This window comes from Gopherus evgoodei, chromosome 7 (assembly GCF_007399415.2).
Source record: "Gopherus evgoodei ecotype Sinaloan lineage chromosome 7, rGopEvg1_v1.p, whole genome shotgun sequence".
Classification (NCBI taxonomy): domain Eukaryota; kingdom Metazoa; phylum Chordata; order Testudines; family Testudinidae; genus Gopherus; species Gopherus evgoodei.
Genome location: NC_044328.1, coordinates 21,728,826 through 21,756,219, shown reverse-complemented (window position 1 = coordinate 21,756,219; position 27,394 = coordinate 21,728,826). Strand labels below are relative to the sequence as shown.

The window sequence follows — 27,394 nt, the reverse complement described above, 5'->3', positions numbered from 1 at the left end:
ACCTCTGCAGGGGGAATCAGAGCAACCTAACTGGTAATGACTACAGTAGAACCTCAGAGTTATTAACACCAGAGTTACGAACTGACTGGTTAACCACACACACGAAATACGCAGTCAGGCAGCAGCAGAGACAATAGCAAATACAGTACAGGACTGTTCTAAAAAAATAAAGGGAAAGTTTTAAAAAAAGATTTGGCAAGGTAAGGAACCTGTTTCTGTGCTTGTTTCATTTAAATTAAGATGCTTAAAAGCAGCATTTTTCTTCTGCATAGTAAAGTTTCAAATCTGTATTAAGTCAATGTTTAGTTGTAAACTTTTGAAAGAACAAATATAATGTTTTGTTTAGAGTTATGAACATTTCAGAGTTACAAGGTGTTCATAACTCTGAGGGTCTACAGTTGGCAATGCATTGGCTCAGTTGCCTTGGATCAGAGGGGTTCTTTAGGAATGTGTGCGTGGAATAACATCCACTGTTATAATTCTGTCTAAGGCCTATTTCAGTCCACTGCAAGGGCCCTTAGTCAGTCAGTGTGAGGTACTCAAAAGCCATAGGCACAGAGAATCTATATACAGTATTCTAAAGAAACTAGTATTAAAAAAACAAGCCCCTATTCTTTTCAAGTTGCAGTGAAAGCCTCTGTTGTATAACACTTTGCAGTGCTGGTTATTTTGAGCCAGCAAGCTAAAACAAACATACCAACATATGTGTGAGCTTCACCCACGTATCTCATCAGGAATCTAACTTCAGCTACAGTACCTGGGTGTGGCCAATGAGATGTTAACACTAGATAATCAACACACAAATGTCCCTCTTAAATTATTGAAATGTACTAATAAGAGCTGTAGCTAGTTTTCATTTTGTGATTCCCTGAAAAGAAAAAACCAAAAACATTTCCAGCATTCCACTACTACCGTAGACATAAGAGCCAGCTGTCCTATGCCAGCTGTGTGGTGTCAGAACAAAGATGTATATATTATTGTAATTGATGCATTTGATCTTTTATCAAAATTTATTATGGCATATTAGCTCAACTGCGTGACACTTTATCTGGCTTGCCTCAAATGAATAGCTACATCATTTCCTTCCACCCTTAGATTTAGATAGTTTCTCTCAGCACAGAGTCATTCTAGGCAGCGTTGTTCTTCAGATATTTTCCTTGGGTGGATGAGTAGCTTAAAACTCTGGTTTTTGAAAGGGGTGGTTCTTTCTACATCATTGTGTTTTCAGAGGCTTTTCAACCAATAGCCTAATGGAAAGCTGTAAGCTAACACTCAGCAGTGGAAAGTGTCACTGAGAACATTCGCCTGTTCAGGTTATTCAATAACAAAGATTGCCCAATAACACAAATTATGACAATGGCAGTTAAGATTTTTGAACTGTCTCCAGTCATACAGATTGTAACCACACTGATGGGATCTGTAATGGAATCTGTACTAAATAATGGGTTTTGCATGCTTGTTGTGCCTAGATGACATACTTCATAGGGCACTGGGTTTGAGAAACTCAGATCATTCAGTCTACTTAGTTCATCTGAGCCATTAGAACTTTCCTGACTGATCATTTTTCTAGGCTTTACACCAGACTCTATGATCTTAATGTCACCTTGTCACTAAGTCAACAATGCCAGTGAGAGCTCTGTCTTTCCAGGTTCAGCCTTAAGAAAATGGAAAAATATGGCTTGCTAACATTGTCCTGACCTTTCGTGTGAAGGGCTATGTTATCTGGTGATGTAGGTGAATTTCACTAGTACTCAATCCATCCAGTCCCTCTCTGGTGATCACCATTGACACTTTGACATTGTTATAGGGAACACTTACATTTTGAGGTACAGTTTTGCAGCTTAAGCTTTCTGCAAGACAAACTCCTTCATATAAATCATCAAGAACTCTGAGCAAGCAAGTCCTGAGCCCACCAAGAACTCTCTGCCTTTGGAGCATTATTGCCTGGCTGTAAGTAGATGGACATCATTTCATAAAGGTAGGCACTGATATGGGTTTTAGTAATATTTGAAGTGTGTCCATGCTTTGAAAAGTGGTTCTGTAAAAATGCCATGATAGGATTCCATGTCTGTTGTTTCTCAATGACTCTATATCAAGTTTATTCTGTTTATGGGGAAAAAGTTTTTCTCTTTGCCAGTTCAATATGGGAAGTCAAAGTCAAGATGGATTCTTCCTGGATTGTGTAGCATCCTTAGTAATTAAGAGTCTGCAGCTGAAACAATTCTATAGATGATGTCCTTGGAACAGAATCCACTCACTCTCCCATAGCTGTATTGGCTCTCAAGTGTTACTGGGAGTAAAAAATGGTAACATTTTATTTTTGTCACCAAAGTACATAAACCAGACTTTGAATACAGGTCTATTCAGTAAGAAGGTTCCTTTTTACAGTCATTTTTCTGACCATAACTGCACTTCAAGTTGAGATCTCTCAGTGGCTTAAGATATGAGTGATCCCTTTTGTGCCATTATCATGTCCTCCACAAGAAGTTTTGTGCAGCCTAAATGGTGATCAAGTTACTTCAAGACCTCTTATCAAAGCCACCAATGAGTTTGCCCGTGTCTCCTTTCACTATTTCTGGGTGTTAGTAACACATAGCAAATCAGATATTAGCAGGAGTCCATGATCCTCATGGTCTAGTCAATTAGAAACTGCCACCTCTGAGTAGCAGTCCAACACTCTTCTAGTTTGCTGGGTTCTTATCCATCAATTGGTATTTGCTGCTCGCAGTAACTAATTTTGCTCTTTTTTCCCCTTTCAGTTGCCAAGAAGGAAAATGCAAAATCAGTGCCAGCACCATGTCCTTAATCTGAGAAGGAACGGCAACTGAGATGATCGGACAAATCACCTCTGACCCTCTCCTGTCATTTCTCTCTATCCCTTTCCGCTGTTTGTTTGTAAGGGAGTCTTTCCCCTGCCACTCCTATTCCTTAAGAGCAAGGGGACAATAAACTGATGTTGTTTTTCACTGACTCAGATGGTGTGTCATTTTCCTTTAATTGCTCTTAATTCTTTCAGTTTAAATTTGTACCTAGCGATGGGCTCCAACCAAAACATTCAGACCTGGGTCTGTGTTTGGATTTCAAACTCTCCCAGCCTTTGGGGATATTTAGATTTAAGGTTTTGTGTCCGGCTCATTACAAAGATCAGGGCTGTCTGCAAAGTCCGAAGGCATTTTGCATTTGAAGGTTTGCGTTTTGATATCTGCTCGCCCAAAGTGCAGGGGTGTTTGAGACCAGGACTTGGTTCAGGCCCATCTCTACTTGCTTTAGTTATTTATGTGTGATTGTGGGTAACAGTTGTTGTTCTTGTGACTTAGGGATAATCATGGAACTCACAAGTGGGGTTGCACATGGTCATCCCTAATGACTGAAGGCTACTATGTGTTCTATTTACAGGGTAGCTCGTGATGGTGTGCTTGCACAACTATAACAATAAATCTTTGGCTCTGCCTATAGCTGTTGTTATTATTAACATAGCTGTAGAGGACAACTGCTTAGTCTAGAACTATCCTGTATTGGCAATTATCCTCCCCACTTGAATGATACGGGTTTCTTTGACGAGAATCTCCCTCTTGCATTAAGATGTTAAACATAAATGAAGAGCTCATGTGGGTCATAGAGCCAAGCAAATCTGCAGAGCTTCTATCTTCTTAAACACCGCCATTTATTACTTTCGCCTTTGTTATATGTGTAGTTTAAGTGTTAAATCCAGGCAAGTCTTTTACTTATTAATTGTGAAAGTGTATCTTTATCTTGTTAGCCAGGCAAAAAGTTATGGTGTAGCTACCACTGGCAGGAAAATTGGGAGACTTCATAGTCCCGCTTTTTTTTTTAATGGCTGAACCATTAAGTCAAGATAAAATTATATTCTCATGATAGAATTGTTCCTCTCTACACAATTAAAGTGGCTCTTTTTTATTTATTGAAATCTTTCGCAACACTTGACAGCTACCTGAGTTATATCAGTTTCCTTTATTATGTGGTGAGGCTGAATCACTGTTCTGCATGATCTGTAATAAAGGTTAAGTTGAGGAGGAATGCTGTGGAAAGGAGTGTTGCCTCTTATCTAAGAAAGAAGTAGTGTCTTGTTTCTTGGCAATGAGCTACATGCTGAGCTGTAATGAAATGGCAGGAGGATTGTGGTTGCCCTACTATAAATTTTACAACTAAATCCTAGATTTGGGTGTAATATGTGACTATATTTTTTATAAACTTTACATTTTCCTTAACATTGTGCTTTTCCATCTCAACAGATTCAGATACATGACCAAACACACAATAAGTCATGAAGTAAAATGAATTAGAAAAGAGTTTAGGAGAGAGTTGGAACTGGGGTTGGGAAAAGATTTATAACAATCCTTTATCCTTGCCCACTACCTTTTATCTTTTATCCAAGGCTCTCCAGAGGCCAAATCCAAAGCCCTTGGAAGTTAGTGGAAAGACTCCCATTGACTACTATGAATTTGAGTAGTCTCAATGAACTTTACAAATATTAATCAAGCCTTGCAATATGCCTTGTGAGGTAGATAAGTATTTTAACCATTTCACAGATGGAGAATCCAAGGGCTGGTCTACACTAACTCTATAAGTCAATCTAAATTATGCCGGTTCAGTTACATAAGTTATGTAACTGAAGTCGATGTAACGTAGATTGACTTTCAGCGGTGTCTACATCGTGCTATGTTGATGGGTGATGCTCTCCTATCGACATAGCTTCCGCCTCTTGGGGAGGTGGAGTATAGACGTTAATGGGAGAGTGCCCTCCTATTGACTTAGACTGTCTTGAGCAGACCTGTTAAATCGACACTGCTGCATTGATCACAGCAGTGCTGATTTAACCAGTAGTGTAGACATGGCCTAAGACTGATACGACTTGTCTTAGGTGACGTAAAATACTCTTCTCGGCCCCAAAATGGTGGTAGGGATGTTTTATTGTGGGGTGTAGATTTTCTCCCCTTAAATGAAAACATTGTTCATCAATTATTTTTCAGAGAGTCCGAAACAGACCTAACTTACTCTAGAAAGGGGGCAAAATACACAGAACTGAGCCCCTATCTTCTCCACTACAGAAGGTAAATTATTTCCTGAAAGAGTGAGGAAATGAGACCACATGTCAAATAATTATTAGAATAAACTTTAAACTTACAGGGTTTTCCAAAATATAAAAAAAATTGAAGTAAACATCGAAGTGAATATGGACCTCTATCATTTCAGATGCCGATTCTGAGATATCTAGATCACACAGAATGAGGATCGATTTGAACTGTAGCCTTTGATATCTCCATTCTTATCAGAATCTCTTTCTTTTAATATTTAGTTAGCCCTCCAGTTTTGTTTGAAACCTTCTAGGGAAGTATGGCTGTTATCACATGGATGGTCTCCCCTGACTGGGCAGAAGTATTGCACAATATTTATAGCTTTAATTCTGCCCTTCAGCACATAACTCCTGTCCCATACAAATTTTCTGGAGCAATTTGGCTTCCTGTGAGAATGCTGGTTGATTTCTAATTTTTGTTTTAAATCTACAGGATGAGTTGGAGCTGGGAATTTTGTTTCGGTTGCACAGTTCTCTGTCTGCGCTTATGCTGTCCTCTGACGACATACTTGATATACTTTGAAGAGTATGTGCCTGATTCTGACACCCTTATTTGCGATGTAAAAACACCTCACGCCCAAAGAGGTCCCGCTGACTTCAGTAGAACCACTTACTGAGTAATGGACTAGTGTTCATGGGTAAGGATATCAGAATCTGGCCATATAAGCAAAGAGAAATTGAAATCTTCAGTATACTGGCCAAATTCTAGCAGAGCATTATGTATATAAAGCACTCTTCCAACTCCCCCCCCCTCCCCCGCTACACTAGGGAAAGCTAATCCTGGATACCCTTCAAAATTCCAGGTAAGAAGCTGGGGCTTGACACTTTGGAGCAAGGTATTTGGCCTGCATGCTTTTGAACCTAGAATCCCATACTCAGCAATGGTCTTGCTGCATGTAGAGATTATAATCTGTGTAAAGGGGAGGGGATTTTTGTGTGTACATGGGATCCATTGCCAGTCAGAATATGGGTGTAGAATCTGGCCTAAGGGGATTTGGTCTGGTTAATGAAACTTGTAAATCATCTAAAACTCATCAAATAAGATTTGCAAACTGAATAATTGTTCACATACATGCTCTTCAAGTTTGTGATTTTCTGCTAGGTGGAAGTGAGGTTTGCATTTTCCACAGTGAAGCCTGACTGCTTTTCCTTTTTGAGAGCCACTGATGTAAAAATTACTTGTTCTCTTCTATGTCTCACATTCATTTTTCTGTAACTTTACTTGTGGTGCTATTTTCAACAACTAGATTGCACTTACTGACCTCTCCTGCCCTGGTACAAGGAAAATGTTGCCTTTTCAGCAGTCTTCTAAATAGTAGCTGCCAAAAGATGAACTTAGCTTGGAGACTTGGCCTCACCTACCCTTGCTTATTGACGCAGATATTTGCGTTATAGTCTGAATAGTGTTGGACTTGGTTATAAAGAGTTATTTTGTCACATTTTGCAGTATCGTGATGTGGAAGCTTTTCACAAATGGCCAAATTTGTTCGCAGTTACACTAGTGTACCTTTCTGTTGATTTCTATGGAGGTAACTCAAGTTACATAAAAAGCAAATTCTGGACCTAAGTATTTCTATTCTATCACATTTCACAAAGTTTTGAAATTTCCCAAAACTTATGACAGATTCAGAAGTGGATGGCAATTCTTAGGATGAGCAAAGAGATTTGATTCAGAAGTGAAAATGACTGGTTCATTTATTCTTTCTTTTTAACAGACATTGTTATGTGTTTTGCAAAGTAAAACAGATGCCTGAATTGATTTTACTGTTGCAGTAGTCAAAGGAACATTATAGTGAGAGCATTTCATTCAGAAACTGAATCGTAGTTCAATCATTTCAACTATGCTAAACACAGCTTTTTCACTGACTTTTTTAGAACAGAATTATTAAAAAAATCAATGCAGAAACCCGCAATCTGTATTCCAAGAGCTATCAAATGTTACAGTTTTTGGGATATAGAAAAATGCAAAATAAGGATCAATTTCTGATTTTCTGTATCATCTCCTTACTTATAAATGGATTTTATATTAGACTTTCTACTGAGAGATAAATTATTTGCAGCTGAGTAATTTTTGAATTTGTTTTGTACAGAGGGTCACTGTTACAAGAGAGTTTGAAATCTGTGTTTGCTGGTAAAGCACACACTTGTCCACATTCTTCAGGATAGAGAGTACAGAGGAGAGTGTGGTATATGTGTACGTCATATTAAGTATTGGTCGTGCTACCTTCAGTCATGGCATAGTGGCTGACATATGTCACAGCTTAATACAGCTCTATGGTTGAGCCGCTTTTCCATACTTTTCATTATGGTTGATGAAGGAGATGCAACGTTGGATAATCTGTAGGATTTTGCCTAGTGTTTCATTGTTGAATTTGGAGCTGTATTCTTTGCATACCCAAAACTTCCATGGAGGCCACAGTAATATTTGCCTGAATAAGAACAGCAACACTAAGACTATAATTATTACAAGCATAATGTATGATATTTTTGCATTTACTGGACATTACCTTGTAATCCCATGAATGAATCTTTGACTGACCAACCTAGGGAAGTACACAAAAGAGTGCTTCAAATACACAAAAGAGTGCTTCATGTCACTTAGGGGCTAAGAAAGGAGCTTCCCCTGACCTTGTTGGCTGGAAGGATGATGGCGGCCTTGACATGGGACTATGAGATTGAGATGATAGAGAAGGGGCAAATGTGGGATTTTTAGGGCTCTAAATTGGACTCTGAGGACTAAGAGGGCAGAGAGGAGGAAATAAAGTATTGTCAGTATTACTATTTTGTCAAAATATCAGTTGCAAATTGTTCCATAGTTTTCATTCATTCCTATCAGTATGGAATCTAATCTAATCTAAAAGTCTCTAACTATCTGCTTATAGTAGTAGTCTGTTTCTCTACCTGCCTCCCATACAGGGTGAAATCCACCTCACCTTCGTAAAGCCCGAGTATCTATGTGGGTGAGTTCACAGATGCCGAGGAGCTGGAATGCACCCCTAACCCAATGCCAGAGTTCAGAGCAGCTGCCATTCCAGTTTATAGGATGGAATAATGGCCATGGCCTCTCTGCACAGTTGCACAGGGTAGTGATGCCACTGGATCTGTGTACAGGTAGATCTGTGGACCAGACCCTCATTGTATAAAGTCCTTAGAGATTTACTGATGACAAATCTTATATAAAAGAGAACGGGTTTTATTATTATTATTGTGGCCTTGCACACAAGGCTATGTGGGACTGGCTCAGAGATGTTTTTGCAGCATGCAGAGGATGTTCCACCAGTGGATGCCTGGTACACCTCTGTTTGGGGCTTATGTGGTACAGCGGTCCTTTGACTGGCACTCTGTATCATGGAGAAATCTCTCCCCTAGAAAACATTGATGGTGTGTGTGATATCATGTTCAGAATCCTTGTACTGATATGAGTTTGGGATAGTTGCATTACTCACAGGTGGCAAAGTTTTAGAGGTCATTACAAGCGAGTGCAGATAAAACATCTGTGCCACATCATCTTGTATTCTATATATGCCACATATGTTACATACTATTTTAGAAATGTTTTAGAAGGGGTGTAAAATGTTTTTGTGCTTTTTTAAAATCCTTCAGCCAGTAAAGCCAGGCTTCCCTAGTTACCAGAACCACTTCATGCTTCAGTTTCTTCACCTGTAAAGTGGATACAATAATAGCTACCCAACTTTGTAGACCACTTTGAGCAGTATGGATGAAAAGAGTTAGCTGTAGTCAAGCAAAGACATGATCCATAAAGAAGGGCCAGTAAATTGTAGGTAGAGGAAATACATTTTTGAATCATAAAGGAAGTTCTGCTGTGTCTGATGACATGCACAACAATTTATTTGTTCATTAATTAATTTGACAATAACAAGAGAAATATACTATTAATTTACAGCATCAACAGCAAGAAATTGTAGATTAACTTTAAGCAACCCTGCTGGCCACTGATGTTAATTGATAAGTAATACAAATTATGTATGGTGTTGGCTTCACTTCTAAGTTTCAACACCTCTGTCTTCAAACAGCATGAACATTTGTTTTGGTGTTTGATCACAAGACCTAGTGGCCTTATGTGAGACTTAGCAATGTCGGTTTCTTCTTCTCACAATGCTGTTTACATGAAGAACAACACTCGGTTGCTGCAATATTCTCCCAGAGAGCAGATCTCAGATAACCCTGATTCTTCCTGTAAGAGCTACATGTGCTTCCACTCAGTCTGGATTTAGAAGCAATAAATGAGGGGGGAAATTATTTCCAATTTCCATGAACTTAGTACCGTTGATAAAGATAGTGCTAACGATAGAGATAACCAGGTCTGCAGTATATTTCTAGGTGTGGTGTTAGGGCCTGTGGTTTTCAATAGTATTCAGCTGGGTGGTAATTGAGGAGGGACATACCTTATTCACATTTACTTTTTGGTATAAATTAAGGGGAAGATTTGGACACGTTATTATACTGAGTTTGCCTATGTATTAGTTCTCAGTTACAGAGCACTCTGCCCATAGCATTCCCATTGCAGAAGTGAATCCTAAGAAATCAGAATGTTTAAATAACCTCTGGCAGAAGTCGTGGAGTATAAAGAACAAACATGAGCAGAAAAGTAATTCACTTTGCCTCCAGAAGGACTGATCATGGGTGTAAACATGAAATTTGCATCGAGTTTTATTAAAAAGAAAGCCATTAGGTATTGTCACTGAACTGCTATATACTCACAGAAATGCAGCAAGGACAAAGAAGACCAAAGAGAAGTGATAAACCCTCCCTTCTGACATGTAGACCTGGAGCCCTATGAAGCTCTCTCTCCCCCATTGTCCCACAAAATGAGATTTTTCTGCTTTGTATTTTAAGGGGATACTGTCTGGTAGTTTAGGCATAAAATTCAGGTTTTGTAGAAAGCAAGGATTTTATAAGACTGATAAGGCATAAAAATGCTCCCTAACTCCCAGCATGTAATGGCTTACAGGAAGAACCTATCACATGGGTGATCTGAGATGAGGATATAAAAGCAAACAAACTGTTATAGCAGTGGTTATCTAGGGGAAAGATTTCACTCTTTTCTCCCAGCTTGCTAAAAGCTGGAAAGATCTTGGGGATTGTTACCCCGTGTTCTGAGACTTTGTTCTTTTCTTTGAATCTTTGTGTTAATAAAGCCAGCCCTGAGGAAAGGGACTTGAACTGGACTATAGTCTGGGCTTTTATTTATCTTTCTTAGTTAATATATCTGCACCATAGACTCAATGTGAACTGAAGTGTTGGCTTAATTATTTTGTAAATTTCAATGGTTATAGCAGTTCTGAGATCTAAAATTTGGCCTGGAGAAACCTAGACATAATAACATTGTGCTGGTGCAGGAGAACCAGAACATGATGTTTCACTGTCCAAGATGGACATGAAAAACAAATATGCAGCAAAATGCAAATGATATTTTGAAATGTCTTTCCATTTTAGTAGTCCACTCAACCTTGAAGGTCCACTGGAAAGAAATCTCAGGGTGACATTCCATTGTGTTGTCTGTAGTGTGATATTATGTCATCAAAGTCTTCCCTGAGCCACAGATGGTTCATCAGGCTGACGTGGCTTAAAGCATGTCATTTCCCCACAGCCACAGGTAAAGATGGGAGTGATGTGGCGAGCATCACTTCCAATCACCTTTGACTTCCCTAACCTATGGATCAGGTATTCCTTTTGCAGCTGGGTAAATTGGAAGCAGACTGTCAGTGTGAGATTGAGTGAGACTCAAATCCACAATCTCCAGGACTGTAGTCAAGCACCTTGATCACTTGGCTACCACACTTCGATGCACTCTGATTATAGTGGCTGTCTGTGTCTCCAGTCTGTGCTGCCTAGTCTCTCTTCTGCCTGGCTGCTGAGAGGCAAGAGGAGTGTCTGTCTCCGATATACGTCTTTCATCTGCTTGCTTCTGAGCTGCTTGGCTCTTGTAACCTCTTGGTTCATTTGTTCAGCACTATCATACCACTTCCTGTGTGTTAAGTGGTGGGGACAGTGCACTTATAATGGGCTTACCTGGGAACAGGCAGAGTAAGAAAAGTTCTGATTAAATGCGTGAACCCTGCAAGAACTGAATGTAGGGCCCAAAATGAGTATTACAGACTTAGGTGTTATCAGCAAATAGAGATAGGCCAAAGCTGGAATGCTGTAGAAAATTTAGCTGTGCTGTAAGCGGATGCAGGGGCGGCTCTAGCCATTTCACTGCCCCAAGCATGGCAGCACGCCGCGGGGGGCATTCTGCCGCTCGCCGGTTCCGCAGCTCCGGTGGACCTCCCACAGACGTGCCTGCAGAGGGTCTGCTGGTCCAGCGGCTCCGGTGGACCTCCCGCAGGCATGCAGGTGCCTGCAGGAGGTCCACCAGAGCCGCCTGCCGCCCTCCTGGCAACCGGCAGAGTGCACCCTGTGGCATGCCGCCCCAAGCACGCACTTGGCGTGCTGGGGCCTGGAGCCACCCCTGAGCAGATGGAATTTGACTGAAATCAGTGGAGTTGTGCCTGCTTACCTCAGGGCTGAATTTAGCTCCTTGCATCTGATTCCATTTGAATTTCAAAGTTGGGTGCAGTGGGGTTTTCCTCTTTGAATCTCTGGATCTGAATCCACCACTGAGGTTCTGGTGTATGGCTGGACTCAAAAGTGCAGGAGGCCTTTTTTCCAGATCTATTTCAGATTCTGTCCAAGATGGTGGAAAACTAATGAGATCAACTGGTCTAGTGAGATTTCAGTCATTTTGGTGATGAAATCTCACCAGAACATCTCACAAGATGTCAGCACTATCTTACTCTAGTTCTGCCTTAAACTCAGCCTAAACCTGGTATGAATATTATCTCCTCATCCCATTTCAGTGAGGAAAATGTATTATTTTAAAATATTTGGTTTTTATCTACAGAGTGTCTCTTTAGAAACATCGGCCCAATTGAAAACTGAAGCCTACACCTGCAATAGACAAGAAAACTGTATACAAATATATACACTGGCTTCCTTCAAAAAGAGCAAGGTTAATGAAAAGAAGGTAGAAAGCCTGAGGAACGTTCTGTTTCTTGTATCATTGGTTTGCATGAATAGGGCATGACAGGGCATGGCTGTGCTCAGGTCACGCTGTGCCTCAGGAGTGTTATGAGGCCGGACGGGAAGCCAAAGATTACATTTCAGTGGAAAGTTTGACTTTTCTGTTGGAGGGTTTTGAAAAGTCTATCATCATCAGTGGTAGTTAAAACAAAGCAGTCAGATTTGAAAATAGACCACCCATGAGTGGACAAACTGAGGGGGACCAGAACAGAAGGAGAACTTCAGATGACCTTAAAACCCAGTTTAAAAGACTCTATTCTTTCTTTTTTTTCTTTTCTTTTTTTTTTTTTTGCACATAAGGAGCTTACCATTATTATACTGTTGCCACACTCTGAAATCCTCACTTATGGCCAGACCAAGACACCTTGGGGGCATGCAGAACAGTGTACACCATAGTATGTCCAACCAAGGAAGAGTACTTTTTGCCTGAACTTGTCATAGTTGCTGCCTCCTGGATTATGCAGTCCTAGGTGTGTATAGCTTGTTGCAGAAGCATTAATCATTCATTACCTTACGGAAAGATAATTATTCGTATAGAAATCATGCCCTATTAATAAGGAACTTTGTTTAACTATTTGAATATTGCTGAGTGCTCCAGGCACTGTACATCCTAACTTTCCACTGACTTATAATCAATAATCATGATGCTTTGCATTTGTATAACACTTTCCATCTGACAATTTCAAAGCACTTTAGAAACACAATGAATTAAACCACGTGACACCTCTGAAAAGAGGGAAAATATACTTATTCTCTGTAAGTCAGCATTGGTGTTAATGTCATGTGGTTAAGTACTATTGCACCACCTTGTGCGATGGAATGTGGCACAGGAAAGAACAAGAACAAGAGAATAAGTATACCTGAAAGGTATAATTTATGTCCCCGAGCAGGCCCTGACCCATCCTGGAGGGGATGGACAGCTGGTACCAACTATCTCTTCCTCTTTTCCTCTGTGCCACATGGAGGGGAGGGGGAACCAGAAGGGACACAGATCTTCCTGCAGAAGGGAGGCAGATAGGGGAATCCCTGCTTGGACAACTCTTCCCAATTAGGTGCTGCTCGACCTACTGATGGGAAGGCTTGGAGCCCTATAAACTCCTAGCCAGGCCCCAGCTCCTGCTGCTCCCACTTCAGATTCTCCAACCCAATGAGTCTTCATTTCACCAGTCACTGAAGAGGCAGGAAGAGGAGGAACTCTGGTGGAGCTCTGCGTCTCTTCCCTTACCCCCAAGCCCAAAAGAAGAGAGGAAAAAGAACTCTCTTCCTTGTATTAGTGGAGGATGGGGAGCTGTGGCTCTCACATGCTCCCTCTTACTGTAATGTCTGCTGAGCAACTCCCTTGCTGGTTTGATGCCAGCGTGCCTTGTTTGGCATCCCTAATGTCAAGGCTCAGGCCTCTGTGAAGTCACTAACTCAGCCACTTCAACATGCTGATCTGATGGTAAGGCTCTCTCTGAGGGTTAGCCCCTGTAGTTTGCTGGTCTTTTCTCAAGGGCAGACCTGTGATGTCACTGACTCAACAATGCTAGTTTGCTGGTCTGATGTCAATGCATAGGCCTTTGTGGTATCATTGACTCATCTTCTTTAGCTGGCTAGGCTTATGTCAAGGTGGAGGAATTTCTGAGGGGAATGACTAGCTTAGTGGTCAAATGTCAGGGGAGGTCATTGGTTCAGTAGTCTACCTTGTAGTGCAGATGCCAAGGCACAGGCCTCTGGGAGCTCATTGTCCAAGAGCTCAAGTTTTCTGGATTGATGTCAAAGCTAAGGCCTCATTGAGGTCACTAGTTCAGCAGCTTTAGTATGTTGGGATGATCTTAAGAGAGAGACTTCTGGAAGCTCTCTTTCTCAAACCTCTAGCTTGCTGGTCTGAAGCCAAGGCGTGCATCTTTGTCAAGTTACTGGCTCAGCCCCTTTCACTTTAGAGGCCTGTGTTGAAGTAAAGGCCTCTGTGTGGTCATTGGATCTGCACTTGCAGCTTGCTGGTCTGATATCAAGTGACAGGCCCTTCTGATATTACTGGATGAGTACTTCCAGTTTGACAGGCCTTTGTGAAGTTACTTGCTCAGCTCCTACTGCTGGTTACATGTAGAGGTCAAGGCAGAGGACTCTTTGAAGTTACTGACTGGTAACTAGAGATTACTGAGATTACCTCTAGATTGCTGGTCTGATGTCAAGGAATAGGCCTTTATGAGGTCATTGGATCAAGAACGTTAAGCTTTTTGGGTGTATGTGATGGCTTAGTGTTTTGTGAGGCGTCTGCCTCTGGATTCCTAGGATGATCCAAAGCACAAGCTATTGTGAGCTCAGTGCCCTTCATTTGTTGGGCTGATGTGGAAGTCTCTGTAAGGTTACTGGCTCAGCACAGAAAGCACCTAGCAGCAAAGTCAGCATTGAGCAGCATTAACTCTTTATCCGATGGAACTTTGTTGGGACATTTATGGGACAAATGGTTCTCTGCTCCATGCCCAACCACAATGCATCTAGGAGACTTGACCCTATAAAATGCTAGTGGGGACTCCATGGGGTCACCTGGAAGAGGAGATGAATCAGCAGAGCCACAGCTGTCCAGGTTAGGGTCTCCTAAGTTTCCTCTTTGTTTCCACAAGCAAAGGAGATGCTGGTATATTAGAGGTAGTAATGCTCATTTTAAACCTGATTCTCACCTCCTCCTATAGACTGAAAATAGCTGCAAGTGGTATTACAAAAATACTACATACTCCAGAAATGTTATAGATGTGTGAAAAGAATAGCTTTGAGATTGTCATTTTGTATTTCTCTTGCATTTGCACAAAGTTTAAGTGACTATTGGAAAACGGTTTTCTTTAAGAAAGTGGCCTCTCTCTCACAGGGCCAAGAAAGGCCGGGAAAGGTTCGCATTTTTTCTCAGTGATTAAAGTCAGCAAATCACATAAAATACCACAAAAGTGATCCAGACACCAGTGAGAGATTGTCTAGGCACCCCTTGCCTATGTACTAGTCTTCATAACAAAAATACTTGCAAGCAGTAGGAGTTTCCGCTATGTTCTGGCCCCCCAAATTTCCTTCCCACCACTGTGACATACATAGCAGGCTGCATGCTGGTTGTTTGCCGGACTGCATTTCTAGTAGTGCTATATGGATTTGGTTGGCAAAGTGCTTTGGGGTCCTGCCTACAAAACACTTGACAGTGGCTAAGCAGGAGGGAGCCATTAGTGCGGCTTATATACCAAATATGATTGTTTCAGTATCACTTTGTCCTCCTTCCCACACATCTGTTTATCTTCATCTGTTGCTCCCATGTTATAGGTTTAGATGGTTAGCTCTTTAAGGCAGGGACAGTCTGGACAGAGCCTAGCACAACTGGGTGCCCATCCCTGAATGGGACCTCTAAGTGCTACCAGAATATAAATACACAATAAATAGTACTAAAATGCTGTAATATAGAGATGTAAATCATTGTGATATGCTGGTTAGTGCATCTGTGGCTTGCCTGCTACTGGAGAGATTCAGAAGTGCACAGCTATGGGCCACAGGCCCTATATTGTGTATAGGTTAAGCAGGTTCTTCTTTAGCTTAAGCATTAGGAGGCTGTGCATTTATAGAAGTTCTTGAATTCTATCCCTGCTGTTTATGTGAAGTTCTGAACAGCATGCCGCAGGGTAACAACTGTGCTTTGTTGCCCTATTGTTACATTGCCCTGCAATTCGGACTATGGGGGTGTGAATAGCAGTGCACACAGAAGTGCTGCACTATACTCGCCTGTGTGGACGCTGCAAGTGCAAACTAAAAGGGTCCTACTTCACGTTAACGTAATTCTTCAAAAGGGAGTCTGATGTGATTGATTTCTGCGCCTGTACCCACTCTGCCTTTTTTACACTGCACGCTACTTGCACAAACCCAGGCTATCTGTATTACAAATGTGTGCTTTGATTTTGCCTAAGTATGTGTAATTTTGGTTGCCTGAAGTTCTTTGCTTTTAGCTTTGACAGTTTCCACCTGGTCATTGGGTTGGTCACAGATTTATGTGGAAGCTACCAGTAAATTGTACATTAACTTGACCAATCTAACATGAGAATCTTGAGTCTCTACCATTGGCCCCTTTGAACAGTAAATCATAAGAAAAGAGTATCGATTCTTCCCCCTCCTCACTCCCCAGTTTTGCACTCTGGATGAACCTTGTTCTCACAAGACAATAGTAGGTAATTATTATTATTTTTTTTTTTTACAAGCCAGCTGGTCTTTAACTGAACAATCTCAATAACATCCACCACAAACTCTAATCCAAATAAACAAGAAAATATGATTTACAATCTGCAAAGCCAATCAATATCAGTTCATAATGAGTTTTAATGCTTAGCAGCATATTCTCAAATGTTGTTCTTTCATATTGCAATTTATTTTTAATTGCATAATGGGAGAGAAGGGTTTGTGTTTTTCAGATTATTTATATGAATTATTTTTTCAGTTGCTTTAACCACAATACAGCAAAATGGTGAAAGAGGATTAGGGGAATTATTTAGGAATAACACTGATTTCTATAATCAGATCTGAGTTGCAATCTGTCTGGTTTTGAATAGTAGTAAATTTGCCACAGAGACTACCAGAAGCTGAGAAATGATTGGGCTACCATTATTGAATATTTGGTAGTCTGCTCAGTACCATGGAAGCCTTACTTGATTTCTTTATTTTTAATACATACTGGGGCCTTAATTCTAAAGCACTTATTCAGTTTTTAGTCAAGTGAAACTCCCAAGTAAAGACTAAAGTAAAAAGTAAACTAAGACTGAGTAAAAACGGAGTGGCAAGTTGTGGCCCTCGGGATTTGTGGATGGAGGGCTCTTCCTCTCCCCCCATGGAAGGAGGAGTCAGCTAACTCCACCACTCCATTGCCTTCTTCATAACGGTTTTGCATGGATTCAGGAATCCACGAGGGGGTGGTAAGCAGTGGAGGTCAGCAGAGGAAAGTAAATGCAATCAGAAAAGTGCCACTCCGTGCTGGGAAACCGCTAGCTTGGGAGTTTCTAGCAGAGCCTCACGATGCCCAGAACTGATTTGGAGACACCGGGCCCTTGTGAGATTGGTCCTGGGACATTGGTGGATCCATTTCAGAACCTTAATTTCTTCTTTGTAGGGTACTGTGCCTAGTGACCACTTTTTAATAAAGGAATTCAGAGGAAAGTCCAGAAGTGGAAGCACATGTTGTTCCCTGGCCCCATACATGTATTTCTGCATAGGAAAGTTGTCTGACCATAAGTAAGAATTTCAGAATTTGGCCTATGGATTTACTGGGTGTTTTGCTGGCATAAAAATTGATTAGAAACTGAATGAAGATTTCAGGATTTGGTCTTGATAGAATTAAGTCAGAGTCAGAAGTGGTGCTAACCCATTGCAGGAATATCCCCCCCCCAACATACTAATAGAGGCACCTCTTGAGTTGCTCTGGGCCCTAAGCAATTGCTTAATCTGCTTAGGCCTAGTGCCAGCTCTGTTCAGAGTAGAGCTCAAGTAGCTACAACATCCCTAGAACTACTGACACTTTGTGTTTGTATGGTGCCTTTCATCTGAGGAGCTCAAAGCTCTTATTCATCTTTAGAACAAATACTAAAACTACAGGAAGGTAGAACACACCAGACTTTGTGGTGGAAGAGCACTATATTTAATTTTTGATAGCACCCTAAAATGACTGTGTTTTGTGGATAATTATGTGACTTTTACCATCAGTGCATATCATCAGTGGTGTAATACCCATGTCTCTAGTTTAGTATAGATATCAGAGCTAAAAGGATTTTAAGAACTGTTAACATATTTACACATTTTAATACTGATATTACTCCATGTCATTTTATTTGCATCTTACATCTCCTGAAATTTCCTATCATCTCATGTGGTTAAACACAGAGTAAGGTCATGAGCTGCAGTGTAACTTGAAAACAGTTTTCAAAAGTAACATGAATTTGAAGTAAATATACTCCTTAAGTAGCCAGTAGCCAAGTCAAGATTATTGCAGTAATTGCACGCAGTTCACAGGCTGATGCGTAGCCAATTGTTTCATTGACTACAGCACCTAAAAGTTGTCACATCTTTTCCCATCCTTCCCTCACAACCTTGCACTTAGCAACCTGGTTTGTGAAAATGCTTTAAAAATGTTTGTGTCTTTCTTTTGTGTATGCAGGGAGTTAACAAGAGTTGGAAACTACAGTGGACCCATCCTGTGAGTGAAGCAGATGGGAGTTGGTTCTGTTGAACTTTTCACTTGGGAAAATGCATTAAAAAAGAAGCTTTCCTGGAACATGGCTGATAGTGAACTTTGCCTGTATTGTAATGGATCCCAATGCATGATTTCATTACCATGGTGATGATCTTAACCAAAACGCTGGAAAACAAAGGTGCTGACTCTGTGACATGCAGGACTGAGCTGGTAAGATATGTAAAATCTTAATTACAAACTATCTTCCTGCTGCTCGCTGCACTGTAGCTGTATAATATGTATTTCAGATTTAGGGCCAGAACCTCAGTTGGTGTAAACTGGTGTAGCTCCAGACACTTCAGCTGAACTACATCCGTTTACACCAGCTGAGCATCTTGCCCTTAGTAAATAACAGGAATGCTGTGGTTTTAGTATGTGAATCTCAGCAAAGCATTCAATCTAGTGCCATAAAATAAACACATTAAAAAACTGGATAAACACCAACTAGATGAATAGCTTGGATTAGAAGTTGCCTGACGAAGAGTGAACAGATGGTCACCAGTAATAGTAAGATGAGCAAGTGGGGAGCAGTATTAAATGGGGGATGGCAAGGGTCGGTACTGTGTTACTTAACAGTTTTGTTAAGAATCTAGAGAAAAATGCAGATTCAAACACCATCAAATGAGCTGACAGCACAGAAAAATCAGAGAGGCAACAAACACACAGAAAGACCAAATTACATTGCCAAGTGAATTGGGGAGAGTGGAACAGTGGGCTGAGTGTACCTAAGGAAAAGAAATAAATGGCACAAATGCAAATTAGGGGCAACTGCCTGGAAAGCAATGAGTGCAAAAATGACCTGGGGATGATAATAGAGAGCAATCTGAATAGGCTCTCAAAGTGCCAAATAGTCAATGCTAGTCTCAGATGTGTTTATATATAGTGGCATTCAGGAGAATTATTCACAGTCTAGAAAAAAATTAGAACAAGGTGCTGTTGCCTGGAAAATGCTTTGGGAGTTTCAGAAAAGATTCACAAGTACAAATACTCCTCTCTCTCCTGCCCCCCACCCCCCAGAAGAAGCAGAGAGCTCCACCCTCTTAACTGACAGATCCTCCAAAGATCAATTCAGATTGTGGAGGACCTGCAGAAAGCAACGGGCAGCTGCCTATTGCACAGCTGACGTCTCCATGGAAGGAGGAGGAGCTTCGGCAGGGTTGGAGGAAGCACGTTGCAGAGGCTGAACTTCACCCTTCTGTGGGCACAGGGTCCCCTCTGAGAGCAATACAGGCATACAGGAGGCATACCACTCAAATGTCCCCCAAAGAGGAGGTGAATATGTTCTATGAGGGAGCAAAGTCCTTGTCTGAACATAAATTGTTTTGGTCAGCCAATAAAGGAAAAAATATGAAAAACATGATGAAATTTAACTGGTCTGAAAGATTCCCCCAGGCAGGCCTTCTGCAAACCATTGACTAAAGTTCACTTGAAAGTCATTGGATTAAGAAGGTGGGCAAAGGGAAGTGACAACGGGTCATGTACAAGCTACTAATGAGATTTGGTGGCTGTGGGAGACTCACTGGTTTGGGATGAGTATAAATTATTCTGTGCACTATGGATCCACATGGTGCCAGACCACTGTAAAACAACAAAAGCAGCCCTTCCATTCCCTTTGCTGGGGGCAAAGTTGTTAGCTTTTGAAATATTGCAGACTAGTTAGAATGTAATTGCCTCGCTGCAGGGCCCTTGGTTATTAATTGTTTGTTAGCACTTTTGGTGCTATGTAAATACAATAATAAAGATTGCTCTGGATATACATTTCTAATTGCCTGGGATGTTGCATTGGCACAGATGTTCCCACATGGGCCTGATCCAAAGTCCACTGAATACAGTGGGAGTCTTTGTAATGACTTCAGTGGGCTTTGGATCCGGCTCAAAGAATGGAAACCAAACAATGAAAACTGAATAAAATCTAAAACCACATACAGAAAACAAAAGACTGAAAAAATCCTCCAAAACTCCCCCAGTGAATTAGTTTACCGTTTTACTTCCCAGTTTTGATGTAAAACTCAAATCTTATGAAATGGCAATTGCACTTAGTATAGGAACATATGTCATTTCAAAATGTTTCTTTCTTCCTCATTTTTAGACCTTAATTTTTGTCTCCGAACAGAACTTGCTCTTCTTTGATATTTGCTAGGCGGATGTATGCTGTGAACAACTGTTTTACTAGTGTTTGTTCTCTTTTCAAGTTTGCTCTAGTTTGGCCTTACTTTTGATACAGCTATTTGTCATCTTTGTTCTCTGGTTACTTCATACTGGCCTGTAAATAAATTAGGTCCCAATGGATAAATGTTTCTACTTTGCCTGGGAAGTGACAGCATGCTTCAAAAAGGTGGCCAAACATTTACTTACAATTTAAATCGCTTTTGCACATCTGCACAATTAGCATTTTCTGCCTCCTTAACACCTTATCTTTGATTGTAAGGTATATGGTGTGCATATTTATTAGGGTCATTTTCATTAGATTATTTTTATAATGGATTGTCAGCAGTCATCACTGTATAGTTATGTAAATGGCCAACATTCAAAATACGAATTGGGAGAGAAGTAGGTGCATATGCAGTTGCCTAAACTCAGATAAAATGCAAATGTGGCAGAGCAGATCACCCTGGAATTTATTTTGGTGCTGGTACTTAAGTAAAAGTATCATTACTAAAGTCAAGTAGGATGCAGGTGCAGGGGGAAAATATCAGAAGTAGAATAGGGACATTTTTGGGACAGCAGAAGAATGGTGACCATGATAGGAATTGCTAACGTATTCTGGACCTGTAGCGAGCATATTGATTTATTGCATTTAAAGCTGAAGTTTGATCATGGCAGTTTTTAGGAGAAGGCTTTAGATGATTATGCTGTCAAGGGAAAAATTGTTGGAAAGGGTGTTTAAATAGAAAACATCACAAAGTCACTGGAATTGGTTTGTCCCCGTATAACATTGATGTTTCCATTTTCAGTGTAAATAAAAAGAACAATCCAAGTGCTATGAGCATCATTTGAAAAAGAGCTGTAGTGCAGGAGCCCACCTTTGCAAACACAAGCCATGTTAAACATGGTCTTTTAGTATCGAAATGGGAAAATTTAGTGAGCCTCTAAGAAATTCAAAATCCCAATAAGTCCACTGGTCTCTTGTTTGTCCCAGCACAAAATTATTGCTGAACTCCCCCTCTTTGTTTAGTTTCCCCAGTAGTTTAGGGTCCTGAGTCCAGCCATGAGTAGTCCCTGACTTCAGTGGAATACTCACACCCAGGAGTAAGGGCTTGCGTGACTGGATCCCAGTGCTGCCACTTTGCAGTTCTTAACAAAGCTTAATTAACTGAAGGAAATATGGAGGGAGGATGGTCAGTTGGTTAATGAACAAGACTGGGTCTTAGGGAGTTTCAGTTCTGTCCCCAGCACGGCCACTTGAATTCTTTGGGCAAGTCCCTACGGACTGCCACTCTTGCTCATGTTAACTAGTCCTACTGAGTGCTAACTCAGCAAGAATAGGGATGGTGGAATTGGGCCCTAAAGTTCAGAATAACTTCAGATGAGTTAGTCAAGTCTACGAGAAGTGAATAGCTTTTCTGGTTGTTTTCAGCACACTCCAAAGATGAGTCAAGGACCTACTCTCTTCTCCTGTGGAATTATGGGTAAGTAACAAATTTCTTCAATATTTACTGAATCTCTGCTCCTGTCATTTAATCAGTGACCTTTCATAACTGCCGGGTGTAAAGGGAAAGCTTCTTTTTTTTTTTTTTTCTGACGGGCGGAGGGAAGGAGGAAATCTTAGTAAGAATGTATTCTAGAATTGTTTCCTACTAATCACAAGCTCTGTTGCACTTTTTCTCTAAACACAGTATCTGAACTCAGAAAGGCCCCAGGGCCCTTTACTTTGGAAGCCACATAGCTATTTGTTTATCTACTGTATGCTACACCTCTTGGCATTCAGTTGGGGAGCAGTGTGTTCGTTTCCAGTTGGACAACCTGTATCTTCAGCTATATGTAAGCTCAGCGTCATCCTAAGCAATAGAATCTACTTAGTCATTCATCTTTTCTAATTATTGCCATGTGCATTTAACTGGGACAGTTGCAAGCGATTCAGTGCAAAGCCTTTCATGATTCTAAAAAATGGCTATGTGGCATAGCCCCTGTGTCTAAATGGCATGTCCAGTTGTGCCTGTAAGCCTGGTCGAAGAAGTTCACAGGTAGGAAATAAGTTAGTGTCTGCTGTCATGCACTACCCACCGGCTCCATTGGTGATTGATAAATAAGTGATTTACCTTGTTTTTCTAAATACTTTTGTGACAGTCAGCAGCAATCCCCTAACAGCTAGTAGTCTTATAAAACTGTCAACCATTAGAAGAAATTGGACACCTCACGGACACAGTAGCCTAAACTTTTGAACTGTCTTCCCTTATTGGTCTTGAGGCAGTTAAAGCTGGTCCTAAGCCAGTTTTTACTGAGCAGATTGCAAAAGTGCAGGGTTTGCTAACCACCAATCAAAATGCTAACACGACCAAAGCTTGTGTGTGAGTGTGTATAAAAAATACTTTTTGTATGGAGTAGAGTTTTTTTGTACCAAGGTACAGAACTCTCCTTTCTTCTGCAGAATAAAGCAACCTTTCCTTATTCCTGTCTGGCTGTCATTGGCTCTCAGCTAGGCAGACCAGACATTTTGGTAACAGTTTCTGGCACCCCAGATGGGATACTGACGAATTTGAGGAATTACAATGCCTGGCTTTAAGGTTATAGGCACTGGTTTTGTTTGGAGAGTGCTTAAGTTTGTTTTTAAAGTGCCCTATAGGGAGGCTTTTACCTTTTGTTTGAGTTGCTTGGGTAGGATTGAGTCCGCAGGCAGGATTGAGTTTTTTGAAGCCTGGGTTAGAACAGCACATAGCTGGGGAAGCTGGTTTTGAGGTAACCAGAGGATGATTTTATTATTTGAAAAAAAAATTTGAGCATGCAATTTACACAACAGGTTTTTGCTTAAGAGATTAACTGGGGAATCCGGAGCTAGCAAAAAGGCATGGGAGGCGGAGACACCAGAGATTTTTATACTAGCTTTTTGCAACACAGAACAGTTAAATGGCTTTTTGCCTATACTTATTACCGGAATATTTTTATTTATGACACTTTTTTTTTTTGGCTTGACAGTAACAGTGGAGAGGGCAGCCCCAGAGTTTAGAAGACAAGAATAAATGGGTTTTTTTAAAGTTAGACGGACCTGGGGGTCATTGGGAACAAACATAAGTGGTAAAATTATTTGAATACGTGACAGAAGAACTTCCTGGTTGCCGTTATTTTTTATTGTTGTTAATGTTTGGTTTTTTTAGTTATTTGGTGTTGAGGTGGGTCTGGGCGGTGGGGCTGCCGCCCAGTGGGTTGGTATGGGCATTCCCTCTTCCAATGACCAAGCTGCTTACAATAGTTATATATATTTTTGGCGTGTTTTGGGGCCTTCCCTCTGTTTGTCTTAGGTTGCTTTTGGGTTTTTTTTTTTTACTTTTTTTGTTTTTTATTTTTAGCATTTATAAGAACCACTAGCATTTTTACCTGCTTTGTTTTTTGTATTTTTTTTTTTTTGTTACATATATGAGTGGCAACGCTTACCAGTTTTTTTAGGGATTTTTTTTTAGCGCTTTTAAGTTGCTGTAACTGTCAGCAGCGACTCCCTAACAGCTAGTAGCCTTATAGTAGCTGGCAACCATTAAAAAAAATTGGACACCTCACGGACACAGTAGCCTAAACTTTTAAACTGTCTTCTCTTATCGGTCTTGAGGTAGTTTGGTCCTAAGCCGTTTTTTGCTGAGCAAATTGCAAAAGTGCAGGGTTTGCTAACCACCAATCAAATGCTAACACGACCGAAGCCTGTGTATAAGTGTGTATAAAAAATTCTTAGTTTTTGTATGAAGTAGAGTTTTTTGTACCAAGGTACAGAACTCTCCTTTCTTCTGCAGAATAAAGCAACCTTTCCTTATCCTCGTCTGGCTGTCATTGGCTCTCAGCTAGGCGGACTCAACATTTCGGTAACACTTTGATGCTTTTGCTTATTTTTAGAGTATTCGTACAATACATATCTTGCATGTCTTTTGGAGAAGGGACAGTTTTTTTATTCTGTGTTTTGCACAGTTCCTAACACCAGGGGGTCATGGGTCAATGACTGGGGCTCTTAGGTGCTATCACAATACAAATAAATAAACATCAATATTATCAGTAAAAAAGAATACCTCCAAGCCAAAAGTTTTTAGACAAGCCTCTGCTAGTAAGGACAGTTGCTTATTTGGTCCTTTTTTGTCTCTGCCACGAGCATGGATTGTATTGTACAACTTCTAAGTGATCCAGAGTACATCACTTTTTATGCAGAACTGCCATTGACTTCCAGGGGAGTTTGGTGCATGGACTGACGAGCCTGAGGGGCCAATCAGACTGAAAGATGTGGCATTGTACTGTGCTCAGTGGGCATTGTAATGTGCAGAGTGACTCGCTAGGAACTGGGCAAAGATCTCCAAACCCAATTAAAATTTTAAGTGGCGACTGAATTAAACTACTTGATATGAAAGCCAGTGCTTTAAAAACAGAGATGCTGCTCCCTCTATTAACAGACGTAATTCTCGTTAGTGTTAATGGGAGCTGAGTACATGCATTAAGGGAAGATATTTTCCAAGCCTCCAGATAACTAGAGCCATCTGAAGTGGGGGGGGGGGGAAGAGATGAAATAATTTTGATTTTCCAAATGAAAGTCACAAGATTCAAAGTCAAGAAGTGACAGAAACCGTCAGTTCCCTTTATTCTGCCTGTCAAGAATAAACAAGGAACAAAGAATACTCAATCAGTTGGGTTAGCCTTGTGATAAGGCATTTACAGAACTGTCAACAAATATGAAGGGGCTAAGCCTAACTGAAAAACAGCTTGTTAATAGCTTTCTACAAAGCTGTTAGGATCTGAGCTAAACTGTGCTGGTCTTCCTTGTGTGCCAAATTATCCTGTTTCCAAGGGAACCTAATCTTACCTCCTTGACCACAGCTCACCATGTAATTGTCTTTGTCATGCCCAGTCAAGAAGAGTGAGTCTCATTGGCATGTGAGGGCATTATTTTGTTTTTAGGCATCTTTCCCAATGCATTTCTTGATGTCTTCAGACTTGTGCCAAGATCACAGACCAATTCAGTGTTGAAACTTGTTCAATGTTTTAAGTCCGTTCAGTGATTATAGTGGCACTGATTTGAAATTGGTTGACTATTTCAGATCAGCTGGCCAGATTCCTGCTTGTGAAAAGCAGAGAGAGAAATAAATACATTGAAGTGGAGGCCAAGATTTACAGTCCCATGTAAAACCTGTGGGGATTGGAGAGAACTTGGCTGGATTTCTTGTCCTTTCAGTCAGGGTGTCTTAAAAAAAATGATCCTTTTGGATTCCACTGGAGGCAGTGAATGGAGAGGGAGATATTGCTGGCCAATCTGTGGAGCAAACTGGCATTACATTTTGAGAAGGAAATCCATGCCAACCTCTCGGCTTCAAGGAAGAAGCCATGAGGTTGACCACAGGGAACTGAAAAGTGTCAAGGAATGAAGTGATGCCGAGTGGTGGAGAAGAGCATGTCCCTTCTTTTTCATTTGTGTATACCTTTGGCTGCAATATACTTTGGCTGCAATTTCTTCAGAACTCAAGACCAGCAAGTTAGTTTTTGGATGGGAGCCATGAAAGAAAAACCCAGAATGCTCTAAGTGATTCTGTAAATGGGTTTCTGGTTTGAATAAATATTGAACCAATACCCCATTTAGGTGACAGTGTGATATGAGAGTTATTGTCTTAAAGATGAGACAAAGTAAAACTCTTTGTACCCTGCTGTAGTAGGGATCCCATTGGCTAAGACAAAGTGTGGTAAAACAGTTAAGTCTTGCACTGCTTGCAGAAGCTTGTCAAACCTAGTCTCTGACAGGCTGCCAGGAAGAGTGAGGTCCTGAAGCATGGGCTCTCTGCAGAGAATACCTTGCACTTGTTTTGGAGAGTATGTCTCCAAGAAGGAATAGCAAGATTGTAACCACTGGAACAAGGCAAGAAGAAAGAGGCTATGTATCAGAGATCTGGGACCGTTTGTGACCAACACTTTGAACTGCACTTGGGAACAAATAGCCAGTGCAGAGTATGGGGCATTTGGGACTCTTCCAGTCAAGAGGTGAGGTGCTCTTTGTGCATCAGCTGAACATTCCAGTTGCATTTCAACAATAGCCTGGAGGAGAGTGGATTTCAGTAATTTAGTTTCAGAGTGACAGAGGTGGAGATCACTAGAATAACATCTGCATCAGAGCGTCACAGCTGTCTGGACAACCAAAAAAAAAAACAAACAAGTATGTTGTGCCATAGCTTACACCTGATAATCCAGAAGCCTGTCTGGCTTCATTCTGACTCTTAGTCTATTACTAAGGTGCAAAGCTTGGACATGAGCCTCCAACAGAAGGCAATTTCAGGTTCTTGCCCATTCCTCCAGATGTTCGCCCCTCTCTACCAGCATCACCTCCACCTTATTCTGATGGAGCCAAGGTTGTTTTACTCTCATCCACATCTCTACTTCTCACAGGTCCTGGGAGAACTTGGAGAACACAAAATTCAGGGTTGCTGAAAATTAGATGTAGAGAAGAGTGTCATGTTCCTACTAATGGCACTGCCAGCCAAAGCATCTTACGGTCTCCCTTGGCATCTGCACATACACACTAAACACACTGGGTGAAGTCAGAATCCTGCAGGATGCTGCATGTGAAAGTCCTTGAGGATGGAGAGTAAAATACTTATTACTATTCTCAAGAGGAAAGAATGAAGCCCAACCTAACTTCATGCATAGTGGCATTAAAGGCTGTGAATAAACCTAATAAAAACATAATGGACACAACTACGTCAGCTGCCAGATGGAGACTGTAAAAAAAGAGTAGCATTCCCATATTACATACCAGGGTCTTAATCCAAACATAAAGGGACTAAGATTTCCCAACATCACTTTATCAGAAATATTTCCCA

General features: G+C 40.9%; 2 protein-coding genes across 5 annotated transcripts in view; both read left to right on the top strand.

Moving 5' to 3' along the window:
• The window catches only part of EEF1AKMT2 (EEF1A lysine methyltransferase 2), a 60,986-nt gene extending 42,596 nt beyond the window's left edge, over positions 1 to 18,390 (top strand). For 3 of the 4 annotated variants that reach the window (XM_030571329.1, XM_030571327.1, XM_030571332.1), the window contains one exon: positions 2,760 to 2,970. Coding sequence is in view for 1 of the 4 variants with exons in the window: in XM_030571332.1 (XP_030427192.1) it covers positions 2,760 to 2,806 (47 nt within the window). In the remaining 3 variants the exon portion in view is untranslated. Of the gene's footprint in view, positions 1 to 2,759; positions 2,971 to 18,329 lie in introns of those variants that run through there. The other variant, XM_030571328.1, reaches the window with a different exon arrangement.
• A 75-nt stretch (positions 18,391 to 18,465) lies between these two features.
• Positions 18,466 to 27,394, top strand: part of FAM53B (family with sequence similarity 53 member B) — a 94,592-nt gene continuing 85,663 nt past the window's right edge. The window contains exons 1-2 of the mRNA XM_030571325.1: positions 18,466 to 18,575; positions 21,982 to 22,033. Coding sequence (XP_030427185.1) covers positions 18,489 to 18,575; positions 21,982 to 22,033 — 139 coding nt within the window. The 5' untranslated portion in view covers positions 18,466 to 18,488. The remainder of the gene's footprint in view (positions 18,576 to 21,981; positions 22,034 to 27,394) is intronic.